This window comes from Rana temporaria, chromosome 8, assembly GCF_905171775.1.
Source record: "Rana temporaria chromosome 8, aRanTem1.1, whole genome shotgun sequence".
Lineage (NCBI taxonomy): Eukaryota > Metazoa > Chordata > Amphibia > Anura > Ranidae > Rana > Rana temporaria.
Window position 1 is genome coordinate 2735719 of NC_053496.1, and position 18738 is coordinate 2754456.

At 47.9% G+C, this 18738-nt stretch overlaps 2 protein-coding genes across 2 annotated transcripts in view; both read left to right on the forward strand.

Moving 5' to 3' along the window:
* The first annotated feature begins 452 nt into the window (after positions 1 to 452).
* The window catches only part of LOC120946628 (C3a anaphylatoxin chemotactic receptor-like), a 52324-nt gene continuing 34038 nt past the window's right edge, over positions 453 to 18738 (forward strand). The window contains exon 1 of the mRNA XM_040361211.1: positions 453 to 508. The gene's annotated coding sequence lies outside the window, so the exon portion shown is untranslated. The remainder of the gene's footprint in view (positions 509 to 18738) is intronic.
* On the forward strand, positions 16428 to 18452 carry LOC120946627 (C3a anaphylatoxin chemotactic receptor-like). Its single transcript, XM_040361210.1, has one exon. It carries the CDS (start codon positions 16458 to 16460, stop codon positions 17424 to 17426), a length of 969 nt encoding a protein of 322 aa, XP_040217144.1. The 5' UTR covers positions 16428 to 16457; the 3' UTR covers positions 17427 to 18452.

An 18738-nucleotide genomic window follows, 5' to 3' on the forward strand; every position in this document is an offset into this window, starting at 1 on the left:
AAAATGGGGGCAAAAAATCTTGTTTACAAATACCAGTTCACGGTCTCGGAGAACGTGATAAATTCTAAGAAGACATTTTCCCACGGATTTATGATGATGATGTTGACCGTTGCTTTACTGAACCCCCCCCCCCCCCCCAGAGACCACAGTGATTCAATATATGGACTCTTCTCACTTTCTATAGAAGATCCACGATAAAATCTGCCAAGGAAGGAAACCCCCCTAGATCGTATTTTATCAGGAGGAAGCTCGTTGGCAAAACAACTCGTCAACAATTTTTAAGTGTTGAGAAGGCGACTCGGACTCTCGCCGTCTGTCAAAGAAGAGAAGAAGAGAAGAGAAGAAGAGAAGAGAAAAGAAGAGAAGAAGAGAAGAGAAGAAGAGAAGAGAAAAGAAGAGAAGAAGAAGAGAAGAGGAGAGAAGAGAAGAAAAGAGAAGAAGAGAAGAGAAGAGAAGAGAAGAGAAGAAGAGAAGAGAAGAAGACTTCTCACGATCTGCTGATTATAAGGTAGGACATTACCAAACCAATCTAATATTTCAAAGGTTTTTGATAATAACTTTATTTTATAAGACATCAATTCTTGGGGGGAAAAAAGATCCAATAATTATCAAAAAGTAAAAAAAAAAATGATTTTTTTGAGCATTTATGTAAGATAAGCAAAATAATTTGCAGAGTTTCCCAAATATTATCCGGCAATCTAAGCTTATTTTAAAAATGGAAAATACTTTGTTTTATGTTATACAAGCATTTATGTAAAATGAACAAAAAGAGAAACACATTTGTAAATATTTTGCAGAGTTTCCCCCAATAATTATCCGGCAATTCAAGCTCATTTTAGAAATGTATAATATTTGTATCAATTTTAATTTTCAACAATCACCCGGGTAAAAAAAAAAAAAAATACTTTAAATGGCACCTAATACTTGAATCGCCTTCCATTTCACAGTTTGGGCCTCATCACTGAGTTGGCTTGCTTTAATTTTTTTTATTTCATTTGTGTGTTTTGTATCGGTATGAATATTAATAACTTTATTTTGTAAGACATCTCTTCTTGGGGGGGGGGGGGGGGAATAGATCCAATAATTATTGAAATGTTTTTTTTTTTTGTTTGAGCATTTATGTAAAATAACCAACAAAATGTAAACATTTGCAGAGTTTCCCAAATATTATCCGGCAATTTAAGCTTATTTTAGAAATGTTAAATGATTTATTTTATGTTATATGAGCATTTATGTAAAATAAACAAAAAGAGCTCCTTTACATCAGGTGTCCCCATTACAGTGCCCTTTTACATCTTTACATCAGACATTCCCGTCAGAGTGCCTCCTTACATCAGAGTCCCCCTTAACCACTTAAGACCCGGACCTTTAGGCAGGTAAAGGACCTGGCCAGTTTTTGCGATTCAGCGCTGCGTCACTTTAACTGACAATTGCGCGGTCGTGCGACGTGGCTCCCAAACAAAATTGACGTCCTTTTTTCCCCACAAATAGAGCTTTCTTTTGGTGGTATTTGATCACCTCTGCGGTTTTTATTTTTTGCGCTATAAACAAAAATAGAGCGACAGTTTTGAAAAAAATGAAATATTTTTTACTTTTTGCTGTAATAAATATCCCCAAAAATATATATAAAAAAAATGTTTTTCCTCAGTTTAGGCCGATACGTATTCTTCTACATATTTTTGGTAAAAAAAAAAAATCAATAAGCGTTTATCGATTGGTTTGCACAAAATTTATAGCGTTTCCAAAATAGGGGATAGTTTTATTGCATTTTTATTAATTATTTGTTTTTTTACTACTAATGGCGGCGATCAGCAATTTTTTTCGTGACTGCGACATTATGGCGGACACTTCGGACAATTTTGACACATTTTTGGGACCATTGTCATTTTCACAGCAAAAAATGCTATAAAAATGCATTGTTTATTGTGAAAATGACAATTGCAGTTTGGGAGTTAACCACTAGGGGGCGCTGTAGGGGTTAAGTGTGACCTCATATGTGTTTCTAACTGTAGGGGGGCGGGGCTGGACGTGTGACGTCATTGATCGTGTTTCCCTATATTAGGGAACACACGATCAATGAAGCTGCCACTGTGAAGAACGGGGGAACCCACGGCTGGGCACTTAAAGAGGACGTACAGGTACGTGCTTGTGCCCAGCCGTGCCATTCTGCCGACGTATATCTGCAGGAGGCGGTCCTTAAGTAGTTAACATAAAATGTGCCCATCAGTGTGCCCCTTAACATAAAATAAGGGTCACGCTGATGGGGACCTATTATGTTAAGAGACACTCTGATAGGGGAAATTTTATTTTAAGGGGCACTCTGATGGGCATAACAAAACGTGCCCCTTAACATAAAATTTGCCCATCAGAGTGCCGTTTAAGATAAAATATGTCCAGCAGCGTGCCCAGTAACATAAAATTTGCCCATGGGCACATTTTATGTTAAGGGACACTCTGATGGGCACATTTTATGTTAAGGGTCACTCTGATGGGCACAACAAAACGTGCCCCTTAGCGTAAAATCTGCCCATCAGAGTGCCCTTTAATACAAAATGTGCCCCTCGGTGTTGCTCTTAACATAAAATGTGCCCATCAGCGTGCCCCTTAACATAAAATAAGGGTCACTCTGATGGACACATTTTATGTTAAGGGGCACGCTGATGGGTACCGTATTTATCGGGGTATAGCGCGCTCCCGCGTATAGCGCGCACTCCTAAAGTTGCCCCCATTCCTGTGGAAAAAAATAGTTTTTTGTACTTACAGTTTTGGTGTCTTGCACGGCGTCCATCGGCGAATCCGGCGTCCGTCTGCGGCTTCGGGTGTCCTCTTCGTCGGGTCCGGCGTCCTCCCTGCTCGTTTCCCGCGCCGAGTTTTGAATACTGCGCCAGCATATACCGAGCGCAGTACACTCGGGCAGGCTCGGCAACTGTCGCGCTCACGTCCTGTACGTCCAGGACGTGAGCACGGAAGAAGCCGAGACTGGCCGACTATACCCGAGTGTACTGCGCTCGGTATATGTCGGCGCAGTATTCAAAACTCGGCGTGGGAAAGCGGGTATCGGCGTATATTGCGCACCCACGATTTTGCCCTGTGCGCGATATACGCCGATAAATACAGTATATTTTTAATATGCACGCTGATGGGCACATTTTATGTTAAGGGGCACTCTGATGGGCACAAAAAAATGTGTCCATCAGTGTGCCTCTTGACAAAATATACCCATCAGCGTGCCCCATAATATAAAATGTGTTCATCAGAGTGCCCCTTAATATAAAATATACCCATCAGAGTGCCCCTTAACATAAAAAAAGGTGCCTATCAGCCTAACTATTTAACAAAATAGTATGTGGGCCCAGTAGTTAACCCGTGGCCCACATACCTTGCATGCAGGAGGGCACAACTAAAATAACTTATGGGCGGAAGCTGCGAGATATGGATTGCCAGAACCCGGGAACCGGGAGCAGCATCGGGGCGGGGCAGGGGGGCGCGCATGTGACGCCACGCCCCTACTAGAAAAGAGAGCCAGGACAAGGGGAGCCGCGAGCAGCAGGGGTGGGGGGGCACGCATGTGACGTGATGCCCCTACTCACGGCTCCCGTGTCAACTCTGAAACCTGCGGTGAGGAGCAGGAGGTGGGCGCACGCACTCACTGGTTGCTGGGGAAACCCACGGTGAGGAGCAGGATGTGGGCGCACGCACTCACTGGTTGCTGGGGAAACCCACGGTGAGGAGCAGGATGTGGGCGCACGCACTCACTGGTTGCTGGGGAAACCCACGGTGAGGAGCAGGAGGTGGGCGCACACACACAACACTCACTGGTTGCTGGGGAAACCCGCGGTCCCAGCAAACCAAGGCTGACAATTACACTGGCGGCCTGGCGGTCCAGGGAGAAGTTTCACGCGGGCCGGACGCAGACCGCGGGCCGCCATCTAGTGGCACCTTATATTTTATACTTATTTACCTACCCTGTTTGGGTCCCTAAATTGTCTCACTTTCTTTATCGTTTTGCTTTTAAGTGTTGTATCCGTATGAAAATTAATACTTTTTTTATTTTATTTTTATTATTATTATTATTATTTATTTATTTTTATCTTGTACAACTTTAAAAACACTAGTGTAGATTCAAAGAGCAATTGCGTCTGCGTAACCATAGTTACGCAGCGCAATTGCTTACCTGCGCCGGCGTTACGAATGCTCCTGATTCAGGAACCTCGTTACACTGACTGCAGCCTAAGAAATGACTGGCATAGGGCTCTTATGCCGTCGTATCTTAGGCTGCATTCTTACATTGGCCGCTAGGTGGCGTTCCCGTTGTGGTCAGCGTAGAGTATGCAAATTGCATACTAACGCCGATTCACAACCCTACGCGAGCCCTGCGTACGCAGTTTGCGTACGTCAGGTTTCGCGTAAGGCTGCTCCTGCTAATAGCAGGGGCAGCCAATGTTACGTATACCCGTCGTTCCCGCGTCGCAAAGTTTAAATTTTATGTCGTTTGCGTAAGTGAATCGTGAATGGCGCTGGACGCCATTCACGTTCACTTTGAAGCAAATGACGTCCTTGCGACGTCATTTGCCGCAATGCACGTCGGGAAAGTTTCCCGACAGAGCATGCGCACTACGTTCGGCGCGGGAACGCGCCTAATTTAAATGATCAACGCCCCCTACGGGATCATTTAAATTACGCGCCCTTACGCCGGGCAGTTTTCCGGAGCGCACATGCAATATACGGAGCTACTGCTCCGTGAATCGCGCCTATCACAGGAAATTTACGGAGGCGCAGCGGCAAAACGGTGCGCTGCGCCTCCGTAAAAAAAAAGGGGCAAAGCTACCTGAATCCACCCCACTATTCAAATGATGAATAACATCCTGGTGCTTATTATAAGATGAGAATACTACTTTATATACTAATTATTTTAATATCTTATTTAAACAATGATATTAGTTTATTTGTTTGACTTTGTTCACAAATCTGGTATATCCCTACTTTCTTTTTTTTATTAGGGATACATTTAAATGTCAGTTGTATATATATATATACAGCGGAACCTCAAATAATCCGTTCCAGGAGAATGCTTGCAATCCAAAGCACTCGCCTATCAAAGCGAGTTTTCCCATAGAAGTCAATGGAAACTAAGAAAATTGGTTCCGCATTGACTTTCTATGGCATGCAATACCGCATGTGGCCAGAGGTGGTGGGGGGGGGGGTGCTGGAGAGTCTCGGAAATACTTCTGAACTCAGAAACCCTCGGAAATGCTCGGTAACACTTGGGAACGGAGTATTTCCGCGTGTTTCTGAGTCAGGGGCGGACTGACCATTGAGGCACTCAACACTGCCCGAGGGCCCCATGCCACTAGGGGGCCCCATCAGGGTTGCCAGGCTCAGTAAAACCAGGGACAGTATGGAAAAATCTGTGTTTTTTTTACATCTGTCCCTGATATGTCCGAAACCGACATGCGTTTGATGTGAAATGCCTGAGATTTTAGCTGCCCAGCCTCTGCACTGCCTCACGTAGTGGTCATCTGTAAGCCCAGGGGCCCCATAATCTTCTATTGTCAGGAAGGAATTTTCTTCCCCTGCAGTAGCAAATTGGATCTCATGCTCTGCTGGGGGTTTTTTCGCCTTCCTCTGGATCAACTGTGGGTATGTGGGATTGTATGATATTATTATTATTATTATTATTTTTTGTGGTTGAACTGAATGGACTTGTGTCTTTTTTCCACCTGACAAACTATGTAAGGGTCACGTTTGTGTTCAGGCAGCCGTCCCAATACTTTTGGCAATATAGTGTATGCGTTGCAATTGTATGTTATACACTTTGTGAAAGTAGAATTTTAATTAAGATTGCTGTATATTCTATTAATTGCTCATCAGGAATGCTAGAACATACTTTTTTTTTTTTGGCACCGAAAATAAACATCCTTTAATCTTCATGTATTGTGGATGTGGACACTTTTTTGTCCTTAGAAGGTGTTCCTGAAGCAGGTGGAAGGACTTTGAAGGTAGTGTGGGAAATCGGAATACTATCCCATAGACGTGTGCTCTCTTGTATTTATGAGATTTAGTGTTGGCAAGCTTTGCACTGCCTTGGGTTGTTCCCAAATCATCATATTCTATTCTTGGAGCTTTCAATTAAACTCGCTAAAAACAAAGGGAATAAAACCTCTCGTACGGGAGACTGCTCAGCCACACTTCTAGATTCCTGGTGGACTGATCCAAAGAACGTCTAGAATCCTGGTGGACTGCTTAGAAGAACGTCTAGATTCCTGGTGGACTGCTCATAAGAACTTCTAGATTCCTGGTGGACTGATCAGAAGAACTTCTAGATTCCTGGTGGACTGATCAGAAGAACTTCTAGAATCCTGGTGGACTGATCAGAAGAACTTCTAGATTCCTGGTGGACTGCTCAGAAGAACTTCTAGATTCCTGGTGGACTGATCAGAAGAACTTCTAGAATCCTGGTGGACTGCTCAGAAGAACTTCTAGATTCCTGGTGGCCTGATCAGAAGAACATCTAGATTCCTGGTGGACTGATCAGAAGAACGTCTAGATTCCTGGTGGCCTGATCAGAAGAACTTCTAGATTCCTGGTGGACTGATCAGAAGAACGTCTAGATTCCTGGTGGCCTGATGAGAAGAACGTCTAGATTCCTGGTGGACTGATCAGAAGAACGTCTAGATTCCTGGTGGACTGATCAGAAGAACTTCTAGATTCCTGGTGGCCTGCTCAGCCACACTTCTAGATTCCTGGTGGACTGATCAGAAGAACTTGTAGATTCCTGGTGGACTGATCAGCCACACTTGTAGATTCCTGGTGGACTGATCAGAAGAACATCTAGATTCCTGGTGGACTGATCAGAAGAACTTCTAGATTCCTGGTGGACTGATCAGAAGAACTTCTAGATTCCTGGTGGACTGATCAGAAGAACTTCTAGATTCCTGGTGGACTGATCAGAAGAACTTCTAGATTCCTGGTGGACTGATCAGAAGAACTTCTAGATTCCTGGTGGCCTGCTCAGCCACACTTCTAGATTCCTGGTGGACTGATCAGAAGAACTTCTAGATTCCTGGTGGACTGATCAGCCACACTTGTAGATTCCTGGTGGTCTGATCAGAAGAACTTCTAGATTCCTGGTGAACTGCTCAGAGGAATGTCTAGATTCCTGGTGGACTGATCAGAAGAACGTCTAGATTCCTGGTGGCCTGCTTAGAAGAACGTCTAGATTCTCGGTGGTCTGTTCCGACACACTCCTGGTGGACTGCTCAGAAGACCGTCTAGATTCCTGGTGGCCCGCTGCTTTCAGTGGTTCCTCTCGTCAAGCCTAAAAGCTGGCCATACACTAGTAGAGCTCAGAACGTTCAATAACTTGGTAGACGTTGGAAAGTACTTCAACGTTTTGTTCTTCAGGTCTGGACTTGAATGAGGCATTTGGAAGGGAATTGATACTCGCATCATTTGGACCCATTTTTTTTTACCTTTTGCACATTTTTGCTTGGATTGGTTTTAGGTGTAGCACGAAACATCCTCCTTTTTTGTATCAGCTTTTCTCTTTATTGAGCACTGGATTTTGAGGTTAGTATTGAAGTATTATTGAGGTTGTAATGTTTATAATGGAGCCAATGACTGTGAAGGACTTTTTACCTATATGCTTCAGGTTAATCCTCCCTGCTTGTTTAAGGCTGTTAATGGTATTTGCCCTTCTGCAGCCAGTCCTGTTTCAAATGTTAATTGTTCTAGCCCTGTGTTTACTGGTTACTGTGATTAGATAAGTGGCTCATGTTAATTATGCTGATTGCTTCATTGTGGTAATTATCTCTCTATATGCGGAGCCGAACCGGCTAGATACTGATTAGTTCAAAGAAATATCTGTATTTCAAGGGAGCTGTATTGAAGACCCCCCACTGTGTAAGGGGGGGCGGAGATTTGTTATTGTAACAGTTGTAACCACATATAAGCTCTGTTTTTTTTACTATTAAAAGTCTGTGTTGTTCCAGCCTTAAGCCTTGCCTCATGTATGGATGCTTCTGTGATGTTCTTGTATGGAGAGGAGGGAATGCTTGACGGGGATATCATACCAATACCGTCACAAATTGGTTGGCAGCAGCGGGATCTTCCCTTCTACTCTCCCTTACACCAGGACTCCAAGCAGACACTGGGAACAGTGAATGGAAGGCTGCTACACCCTGCTTAAAAGAACTACTGGAAGTTCGTGGAAGGATTGCTAGCAACAAAACCAAGCGGGTCATCATAGCAGAATTAATGGAGCTAGACCAGGAGAACGTGATTACAGCAACGCCAGCAGTACAAGAGATGGAGACACCAGTGATTCAGGAGGAGGAATCACCAGCCAACAAGCTAATGAGAGAGAAGCTAGCGTGGTTCGGCCCGAACCCAACGCCGGATGTGGTGCTGAGAGTGATGGAGCTACAGGAGGCTAAAGAAATAAGGGACGCAGAACTACAGTTAAAACTGGCAGCAGTCCAACAAGCAGCCGCACATTCTCCAAAGAGTGAGTACAGCACAGCAGACGCAAGGAAGATTCCGTTTAGCGCTTTTAAAGCTTTTGATGAAAAGGACTGTGAGATTGATAACTTCCTGGCGGATTTTGAGCGACAATGTAACCTGCACCGAATAGCTAGAAGAGAGTGGGTTGCAATATTGTCAGGCAAACTGTCAGGCAAAGCTTCTGATGCTTTCCGGACCGTGCCAGATCAGGATATCCATAGCTACGCCAGGGTTAAAGAAGTCCCACCGACAGAAGTTCAGGGACTCGCGCAAAACCACGAAAGACTCTTACGCGGAATGGGCATGCCAGTTGTCCCTGTCGCCCTCTAACTGGGTTAACAGCAGCCAGGCCACCACCGCAGAGGACATTTTGCAACTAATGCTCCTGGAGCAATTTTACAATCACATCCAGACGGACGTCAAAGATTGGGTGAGAGATCGCAGGCCCATGACTCTACCAGAGGCCGCGAAGTTGGCGGATGAATAAGCGGATACTCGCAAGACAAACCAGGTCACACCACGGGTACAACCTCCACGACCAACGGCACCCTCACACCCACCAGCCGCTAGATACCAACCGCCTAACAGACCGATGACATCTAGCCCTCGCTACCCACGCCAGGAGGACAATGAACAACGCTGCTTCCGGTGCAAACAGTTGGGTCACTTCAAGCAGAATTGCCCCATGAATGACAACACCAGGTCAAATTGGTCTCAACCTGGGTACCGCCCACCAGCAGCAGCCCATTGTGTAGACTCGGCTTGGGATCCCCAGGAGCTGGGTCAGGAAGAACCATTGGGCACCCCTTACGAAGCCCTCATGGTACAATCTGTTATTACGGACAACAGGGAACACCATTGTCAGCTGGTCATGGGCAACAGCCATGAGCCGGAGGGGCCTTGGAGGGAGCTGGGCAGAAAGAGGAACCGCCAGCTACCCTCCAAGAAGAAGAGGTCCTGGAAGTCATATAACCAGCGGACCTGGGAGGAGAAGAAGCGACTGGAGGAGATGGAATCGCAGCGGGCGCCCCAGATGCGGGCCGAGATGTTCGCCAAGGGCCCACCGGTGGCCCCTTACACCACCACCCAGTTCCTGATGATGAAGGACCACGTGGAGAGCCTGCAGGACATGAGCAAGCAGGAGCTGATCCGTGAGTACATAGAGCTGGAGGAGTGCATAAGCCGCAAGGAGGAGGAGAACAACCACCTGAGGTCACAGCGGGCTGACCCCCCCAGGCTCCATGAACTGGAGATGGAGCTGGAGAAGCTCAAAGAGGAGAACCGGCGGCTGCGGAGGGAGCAGGGGGTGGCTGACCTTATGGGGCTCTGAGTCCCTTCCCCCCCCCCCCCGGACTCTGAGCACCAGTGCTACAGCATTTCAACAAATATAACTTTTCCTTTTTATGAATCTCCTGTGATTGTCACTTCAGAGCCATAACCTGCCCCTCCCATGGCGGGACACCTAGACGGCGGCGCACAGACCCATTCGCCGTCTTCACACTGACTTCTGGTGACTCTGCAGATCGCACAAAGACTTGGGGACTGACCGGCGTGTGATCTGACGACCCGGTGACATACCTAAGTCGGAAGCAGTTGCCAAGGGAGGTCAGTCACGCCAAACGGAGTTAACCTCGGACTAAAAGCTCTGAACCCGTCAACCCTACTGGACCAGGGAAGGTCCAACCGGGTTTGCCGTAGCAGGGAGAAAAAGGGGGGCCATTGTGAAGGACTTTTTACCTATATGCTTCAGGTTAATCCTCCCTGCTTGTTTAAGGCTGTTAATGGTATTTGCCCTTCTGCAGCCAGTCCTGTTTCAAATGTTAATTGTTCTAGCCCTGTGTTTACTGGTTACTGTGATTAGATAAGTGGCTCATGTTAATTATGCTGATTGCTTCATTGTGGTAATTATCTCTCTATATGCGGAGCCGAACCGGCTAGATACTGATTAGTTCAAAGAAATATCTTTATTTCAAGGGAGCTGTATTGAAGACCCCCCACTGTGTAAGGGGGGCGGAGATTTGTCATTGTAACAGTTGTAACCACATATAAGCTCTGTTTTTTTTACTATTAAAAGTCTGTGTTGTTCCAGCCTTAAGCCTTGCCTCATGTATGGATGCTTCTGTGATGTTCTTGTATGGAGAGGAGGGAATGCTTGACGGGGATATCATACCAATACCGTCACAATGACGTAGCACGGATGGGGCAAACTGGGGCTGGTTGCCCCCCGGGGTGCAAAATTCTTAGGGGCGCAAAATCATACCTCCCAATTATCCCGGATTCTTCAGGACCATCCTGGGATTTCAATAAAATCCTGGGCATCCCGCAGATCCGGGCTGAGTCCCGGAGACCAGTGCCAAAACAAGTTCCAGCTCTTGGACGGGGGTGTGCTAGTGCCCGGGGGGAGGGGGGTCCCTAGCACTGTGATTTCCCCCTCTGTAGCAACTGGCTTTTCTTCCTGCTGGCTTCCGGTATCAAAAATACACTCCAGAGGGGGAAGCTAGGCCCCTCCTCCTCAGCTCTGACGCATTTTACACACAAGAGGAGGAGGAGGAGGAGGAACTGGAGGATGAATGGCCCCATGTGTTGAGGTCTGTTTAAGGGTTTCAGGGAGGGAAAATTGCACTGGGGGGGGCATATTACCCCAAAGGGGTGGGATGGAGGGGCTCTCAACAAGGACTTCTGCTGGGGTCGATTCATGGAGGGAGGGGTGATTGAGGGAGTTGGTAAGAGGAGTTTTGCCCGGGTTCATTGGGAGGGAAATGGATTTGTGTTAGATGATGAAGGGATTGTGAAAGGGGATAGGATTTCTGCCAGACTTAAGGGATTGGAGGGGGAAGGATGTGTGCTGGGGTTAGGGGGTTAGGGTTAGGGTTTCCCATTGAAGAATATGGCTAGGACTCAGGAATTGGAACAGGGACCTCCCCCAAAGTTCAAAGGTCAGAAGGCGGGTTCCCAGAGGTCAAAGGTCACAGGGCATGGCTGACCCACCCCCCACCAAAGTGTACCGCCTACCCCAACTAAGTCGGGGAATGAACAAGTCGGGGAAAGCGTCTGTGTGCTTCCCTTTGACCTGGGCCCCCTACCACATCATGGGGGTAGTCCTGATATTCACTCAAAATGAAGTAGTGTTCATCCTGGATATGTTCTCGTAGTCTCTGGCCCAGTTCAATAGTTGCATCAACCCGATTCTCTACGTCTTCATGGGGAAAGATATGAAGGACAAGATGAGACAGTCTATTGGAGAGCTCATGCAAAATACATTTAGTGAAAGCTTATCAAGCCCATCACCTCAGAGGAATCAGCAAATGGCGGCAGACAACGGGCCTCTACAGTGAAGATCTCAGTTTAAAATGCCAATTAGTGCCAAGATAATTAAAGGACGATTTCTGCTTGAATGTTCAGATGGATCTGTAGACTTTTTTTGTTGGGTTAGATCAGTGGGTCTCAAAACATTCTAAACAAAGGGCCGGTTGGGTGAGAGATCGCAGGCCCATGACTCTACCAGAGGCCGCGAAGTTGGCGGATGAATAAGCGGATACTCGCAAGACAAACCAGGTCACACCACGGGTACAACCTCCACGACCAACGGCACCCTCACACCCACCAGCCGCTAGATACCAACCGCCTAACAGACCGATGACATCTAGCCCTCGCTACCCACGCCAGGAGGACAATGAACAACGCTGCTTCCGGTGCAAACAGTTGGGTCACTTCAAGCAGAATTGCCCCATGAATGACAACACCAGGTCAAATTGGTCTCAACCTGGGTACCGCCCACCAGCAGCAGCCCATTGTGTAGACTCGGCTTGGGATCCCCAGGAGCTGGGTCAGGAAGAACCATTGGGCACCCCTTACGAAGCCCTCATGGTACAATCTGTTATTACGGACAACAGGGAACACCATTGTCAGCTGGTCATGGGCAACAGCCATGAGCCGGAGGGGCCTTGGAGGGAGCTGGGCAGAAAGAGGAACCGCCAGCTACCCTCCAAGAAGAAGAGGTCCTGGAAGTCATATAACCAGCGGACCTGGGAGGAGAAGAAGCGACTGGAGGAGATGGAATCGCAGCGGGCGCCCCAGATGCGGGCCGAGATGTTCGCCAAGGGCCCACCGGTGGCCCCTTACACCACCACCCAGTTCCTGATGATGAAGGACCACGTGGAGAGCCTGCAGGACATGAGCAAGCAGGAGCTGATCCGTGAGTACATAGAGCTGGAGGAGTGCATAAGCCGCAAGGAGGAGGAGAACAACCACCTGAGGTCACAGCGGGCTGACCCCCCCAGGCTCCATGAACTGGAGATGGAGCTGGAGAAGCTCAAAGAGGAGAACCGGCGGCTGCGGAGGGAGCAGGGGGTGGCTGACCTTATGGGGCTCTGAGTCCCTTCCCCCCCCCCCCGGACTCTGAGCACCAGTGCTACAGCATTTCAACAAATATAACTTTTCCTTTTTATGAATCTCCTGTGATTGTCACTTCAGAGCCATAACCTGCCCCTCCCATGGCGGGACACCTAGACGGCGGCGCACAGACCCATTCGCCGTCTTCACACTGACTTCTGGTGACTCTGCAGATCGCACAAAGACTTGGGGACTGACCGGCGTGTGATCTGACGACCCGGTGACATACCTAAGTCGGAAGCAGTTGCCAAGGGAGGTCAGTCACGCCAAACGGAGTTAACCTCGGACTAAAAGCTCTGAACCCGTCAACCCTACTGGACCAGGGAAGGTCCAACCGGGTTTGCCGTAGCAGGGAGAAAAAGGGGGGCCATTGTGAAGGACTTTTTACCTATATGCTTCAGGTTAATCCTCCCTGCTTGTTTAAGGCTGTTAATGGTATTTGCCCTTCTGCAGCCAGTCCTGTTTCAAATGTTAATTGTTCTAGCCCTGTGTTTACTGGTTACTGTGATTAGATAAGTGGCTCATGTTAATTATGCTGATTGCTTCATTGTGGTAATTATCTCTCTATATGCGGAGCCGAACCGGCTAGATACTGATTAGTTCAAAGAAATATCTTTATTTCAAGGGAGCTGTATTGAAGACCCCCCACTGTGTAAGGGGGGCGGAGATTTGTCATTGTAACAGTTGTAACCACATATAAGCTCTGTTTTTTTTACTATTAAAAGTCTGTGTTGTTCCAGCCTTAAGCCTTGCCTCATGTATGGATGCTTCTGTGATGTTCTTGTATGGAGAGGAGGGAATGCTTGACGGGGATATCATACCAATACCGTCACAATGACGTAGCACGGATGGGGCAAACTGGGGCTGGTTGCCCCCCGGGGGTGCAAAATTCTTAGGGGCGCAAAATCATACCTCCCAATTATCCCGGATTCTTCAGGACCATCCTGGGATTTCAATAAAATCCTGGGCATCCCGCAGATCCGGGCTGAGTCCCGGAGACCAGTGCCAAAACAAGTTCCAGCTCTTGGACGGGGGTGTGCTAGTGCCCGGGGGGAGGGGGGTCCCTAGCACTGTGATTTCCCCCTCTGTAGCAACTGGCTTTTCTTCCTGCTGGCTTCCGGTATCAAAAATACACTCCAGAGGGGGAAGCTAGGCCCCTCCTCCTCAGCTCTGACGCATTTTACACACAAGAGGAGGAGGAGGAGGAGGAACTGGAGGATGAATGGCCCCATGTGTTGAGGTCTGTTTAAGGGTTTCAGGGAGGGAAAATTGCACTGGGGGGGGCATATTACCCCAAAGGGGTGGGATGGAGGGGCTCTCAACAAGGACTTCTGCTGGGGTCGATTCATGGAGGGAGGGGTGATTGAGGGAGTTGGTAAGAGGAGTTTTGCCCGGGTTCATTGGGAGGGAAATGGATTTGTGTTAGATGATGAAGGGATTGTGAAAGGGGATAGGATTTCTGCCAGACTTAAGGGATTGGAGGGGGAAGGATGTGTGCTGGGGTTAGGGGGTTAGGGTTAGGGTTTCCCATTGAAGAATATGGCTAGGACTCAGGAATTGGAACAGGGACCTCCCCCAAAGTTCAAAGGTCAGAAGGCGGGTTCCCAGAGGTCAAAGGTCACAGGGCATGGCTGACCCACCCCCCACCAAAGTGTACCGCCTACCCCAACTAAGTCGGGGAATGAACAAGTCGGGGAAAGCGTCTGTGTGCTTCCCTTTGACCTGGGCCCCCTACCACATCATGGGGGTAGTCCTGATATTCACTCAAAATGAAGTAGTGTTCATCCTGGATATGTTCTCGTAGTCTCTGGCCCAGTTCAATAGTTGCATCAACCCGATTCTCTACGTCTTCATGGGGAAAGATATGAAGGACAAGATGAGACAGTCTATTGGAGAGCTCATGCAAAATACATTTAGTGAAAGCTTATCAAGCCCATCACCTCAGAGGAATCAGCAAATGGCGGCAGACAACGGGCCTCTACAGTGAAGATCTCAGTTTAAAATGCCAATTAGTGCCAAGATAATTAAAGGACGATTTCTGCTTGAATGTTCAGATGGATCTGTAGACTTTTTTTGTTGGGTTAGATCAGTGGGTCTCAAAACATTCTAAACAAAGGGCCGGTTTATTGTCCTTCAGACTCTTGGAGGGCCGGACTTTGGCATGCGGGGGTGGAAATTTTCCTGGCATCAGTGGGACTAAACATCTGATATTAGGGGAGGAATAGTGCCCCATTGTTGGTATCATAGGGAGGAATAGTGTCCTATTAGTGGTGTTAGTGGGAGAAATGGTGCTTCACTGTCGGTGTCAGATGGCAGAATAGTGCCCCAAGGGCCGGATAAAAGCAAGCAAAGGGCCGGATCCGGCCCTCGGGCCGCAGTTTGGAGACCACTGGGTTAGATCAACTGTCTGCAGGAAACTTCATCAGTGCATGCCATTCATGTAAAGATGTCTTGTACAAGTCACGTGCCACCAGGGCCTACTGCTGTTTGTCCTACCAGGGCAGGGGAGGGCTGGCAGCCTTAGGCCTGAGGGGCAAGTCCAGTCAAGGGGCCCATTGAACCACCAAATCAGCTCACCATCCATGGCCCACCTGTTTTTTTCAATGCAGCCTCACCAGTGCCCATCAGTGCAGCTGGGGCAGGTTACATGGGGTGTATGGGGGGGGATGGGGGGTCAGCTAGGGGTGTCAGGGTATCTCACCTCAGTAGGTCCTTGCACGCCACAGCCTCCTGGGGGGTAATGCTCCTGGTCCTGGTGTCAAGTTGCAGTCAGCGCCCAGCCCTGCAGCCCTGCGTTCCGACTCCCTGGCACTTACGGAATGCAACAGTAGTGTTCGGCCGCTGTGGCCACGCCCCTGGCCCGACTTCCTAGACCAGAATAAAAAAGAAAATGGTAGCGGGCAGCGGCTGCTGGCCATTTTGAACATAAGTCAGGGTGGCCTGGGAGGCAATTTCCCCCCTGCCCCCCAGCCCAGTCCTCCCCTGTACCAGGGCCACAAGGCGGTCTTTTTTGGCCTCCAGCAACATGTGGTGTTCCACAGTAGGTGTGTTGGGGTGCCATTCCGAATTGCATGAACATTGTCCCCTTTAATAAGAACATGTGCATCCACGGTAAACACATGTAAAACACCAAAAACACCAAAAACATCAAACTGATCACAAATGAAATACTTTTTGACACCAGGCCGCCGTCTCAATCAGCTGTGGTCATGGAATTCCTCACCCGGCACCCACATGTAAGAAAGGGGCAGCCATGGTGATGACATCGTTGACCTAGCATGGCCATATTTGGACAATGTCATTGAACAATACAATTATGTGGCCATAAGGGGTCAATGAGGTCACCAGCATGCCCGCCCCTTTTGTTACGTGTGGCTGCAGAGTGAAGGAATTCCATGGCTGCAGCGGATTGGGCCTCCTGTCTTGTCTCCCACAGGGTTTTGACCAAACTTTAGCGCATTCTTAGTCACAGAACCTCATCAAGACCAGTAATGACCTCATACTTTATGTTACATTTGATAACATCTGATTGAATGGTAGCCACATGGATACAATAACTCTTGATGTTTTTACAGGAGAACAAGATGTCCAATGTCAGTGATGAGACGGGATCACCCAGCTTTTACAATCATCGGCATTTGTTCACAGTCGTGGTTTTCTCTTTCACGACCCTCATAGGTGTCCCCGGCAATGCTCTGGTGCTTTGGGTTACCGGAGTGAAGATGAAGTGGACCATGACTACCATTTGGTTTTGGAACCTTGCTGTGGCCGATATCATGTGCTGTCTATGTCTCCCGTTCATTATAGCGCAGTTCTTCTACACAGATTGGCTGTACGGCGCTGTGCTCTGCAAGATTATACCCTTCATTGCTCCTTTAAACATGTTCACCAGCGTCTTCACCTTGGTGGCTATCAGCGTTGACCGTTGCATCCTGGTTGTCCAACCCATTTGGGCCCGAAATCACCGAGGAGTACGAAAGGCGTGGATGACCTGCTTTGCTATTTGGATGATGTCCTTCATAATCTGTATACCTAAGTTCCTGTACCTATCTTTCTCCACTTCTAATAACACAGCTCGATGCATTCCCGAAGAGCACATAATAGTGCCCAACACTTACATCTACATGGTTTTTGGTTTTCTGCTTCCATTCTTAATCATTTCTATTTGTTACATTTCTGTGGCTTTTATATTACACAAGAGAAGATTTACAGAAGTTGGTAATAAAATCATCAAGGTGTCTTTAGGGATCATAGTCGCATTTTTCATCACCTGGGCCCCCTACCACATCATGGGGGTAGTCCTGCTATACACTCCAAATAAAGTAGTACTCATCCTGGATATGTTCTCGCAGTCTCTGGCCATGTTCAATAGTTGCATCAACCCGATTCTCTACGTCTTCATGGGGAAAGATATGAAGGACAAGGTGAGACAGTCTATTGTGGGACTCATGCAAAATACGTTTAGTGAAAACTCGTCAAGCGGCACAACTCGCAGGACGCACCTGGTAAATGATGACGTGCTTCTAGAATGAGGATCTCGGTGTCAAATGCCAACTTATGCCGAAGGACAAATGCCAAGACAATTAAAGGAAGACCTCTGCTTGTATGTTTAGAAGGATCTGTAGACTTCTTTGTTGTATTAGGGATTGTGACCAACTGACTGCTGGAAACCCATGCATGCGAGGGTAGCCATATGTTGGCAGATGTCTTGTACAAGTCACATGCAAATTAGGGCTGTTTGACCAACTCAGACAATAGGTGTTAGCAGCACGTGCATTGTATTCAGGCTACGCAACCTGCCCGCTATATCACAGACAGACTACCCCCATCATTACATGGGACCTCCTCTCCATCATAATACAAGACCCCTTCCACATACTACCCCAGTCATTACAAACCATCCGTTCCCCTCAGTATTAAACAGGATCCCCTCCCCCTTACTACCCCCATCATTATACAGGACCCCCTCCATTATTACATTTTAACCCCCCCCCTCATACTATCCCCATCATTACACAGGATCCCTCCACCATACTACCCTCATCATTAAACAGGATCCCCTCCCCCTTACTACCCCCATCATTATACAGGACCCCCTCCATTATTACATTTTAACCCCCCCCCCCCTCATACTATCCCCATCATTACACAGGATCCCTCCACCATACTACCCCCATCATTATACAGGACCCCCTCCATTATTACATTTTCCCCCCCCCCCCTCATACTATCCCCATCATTACACAGGATCCCTCCACCATACTGCCCTCATCATTAAACAGGACCCCCTCCCCTTACTACCCTCATCATTAAACAGGACCCCCTCCCCGTACCATCCCCATCATTACACAAGCCCCCCTTACTACCCAATCATTACACAGGGCCCCCTCCATTATTACACTGTAACCCCTCCCCAACTATCCCCATCATTACACAGGACCCCCCACCGCCATACTACCCTCGGTATTAAACAGGATCCCCTTCCCCTTACTACCCCCATCATTACACAGGACCCCCTCCATCATTACATTGTAACCCCCCATACTATCCCCATCATTACACAGGCCCCCCTCCATTATTACATTGTAACCCCTCCCCGTACTATCCCCATCATTACACAGGCCCCCCTTACTACCCAATCATTACACAGGGCCCCCTCCATTATTACACTGTAACCCCCTCCCCATACTATCCCCATCATTACACAGGACCCCCCACCGCCATACTACCCTCGGTATTAAACAGGATCCCCTTCCCCTTACTACCCCCATCATTACACAGGACCCCTCTCCATCATTACATTGTAGCCCCCCCATACTATCCCCATCATTACACAGGCCCCCC

Coding starts and splice junctions, on each gene's coding strand:
- LOC120946627 (XM_040361210.1), top strand. CDS start 16,458: ATGTTTTTACAGGAGAACAAGATGTCCAATGTCAGTGATGAGACGGGA.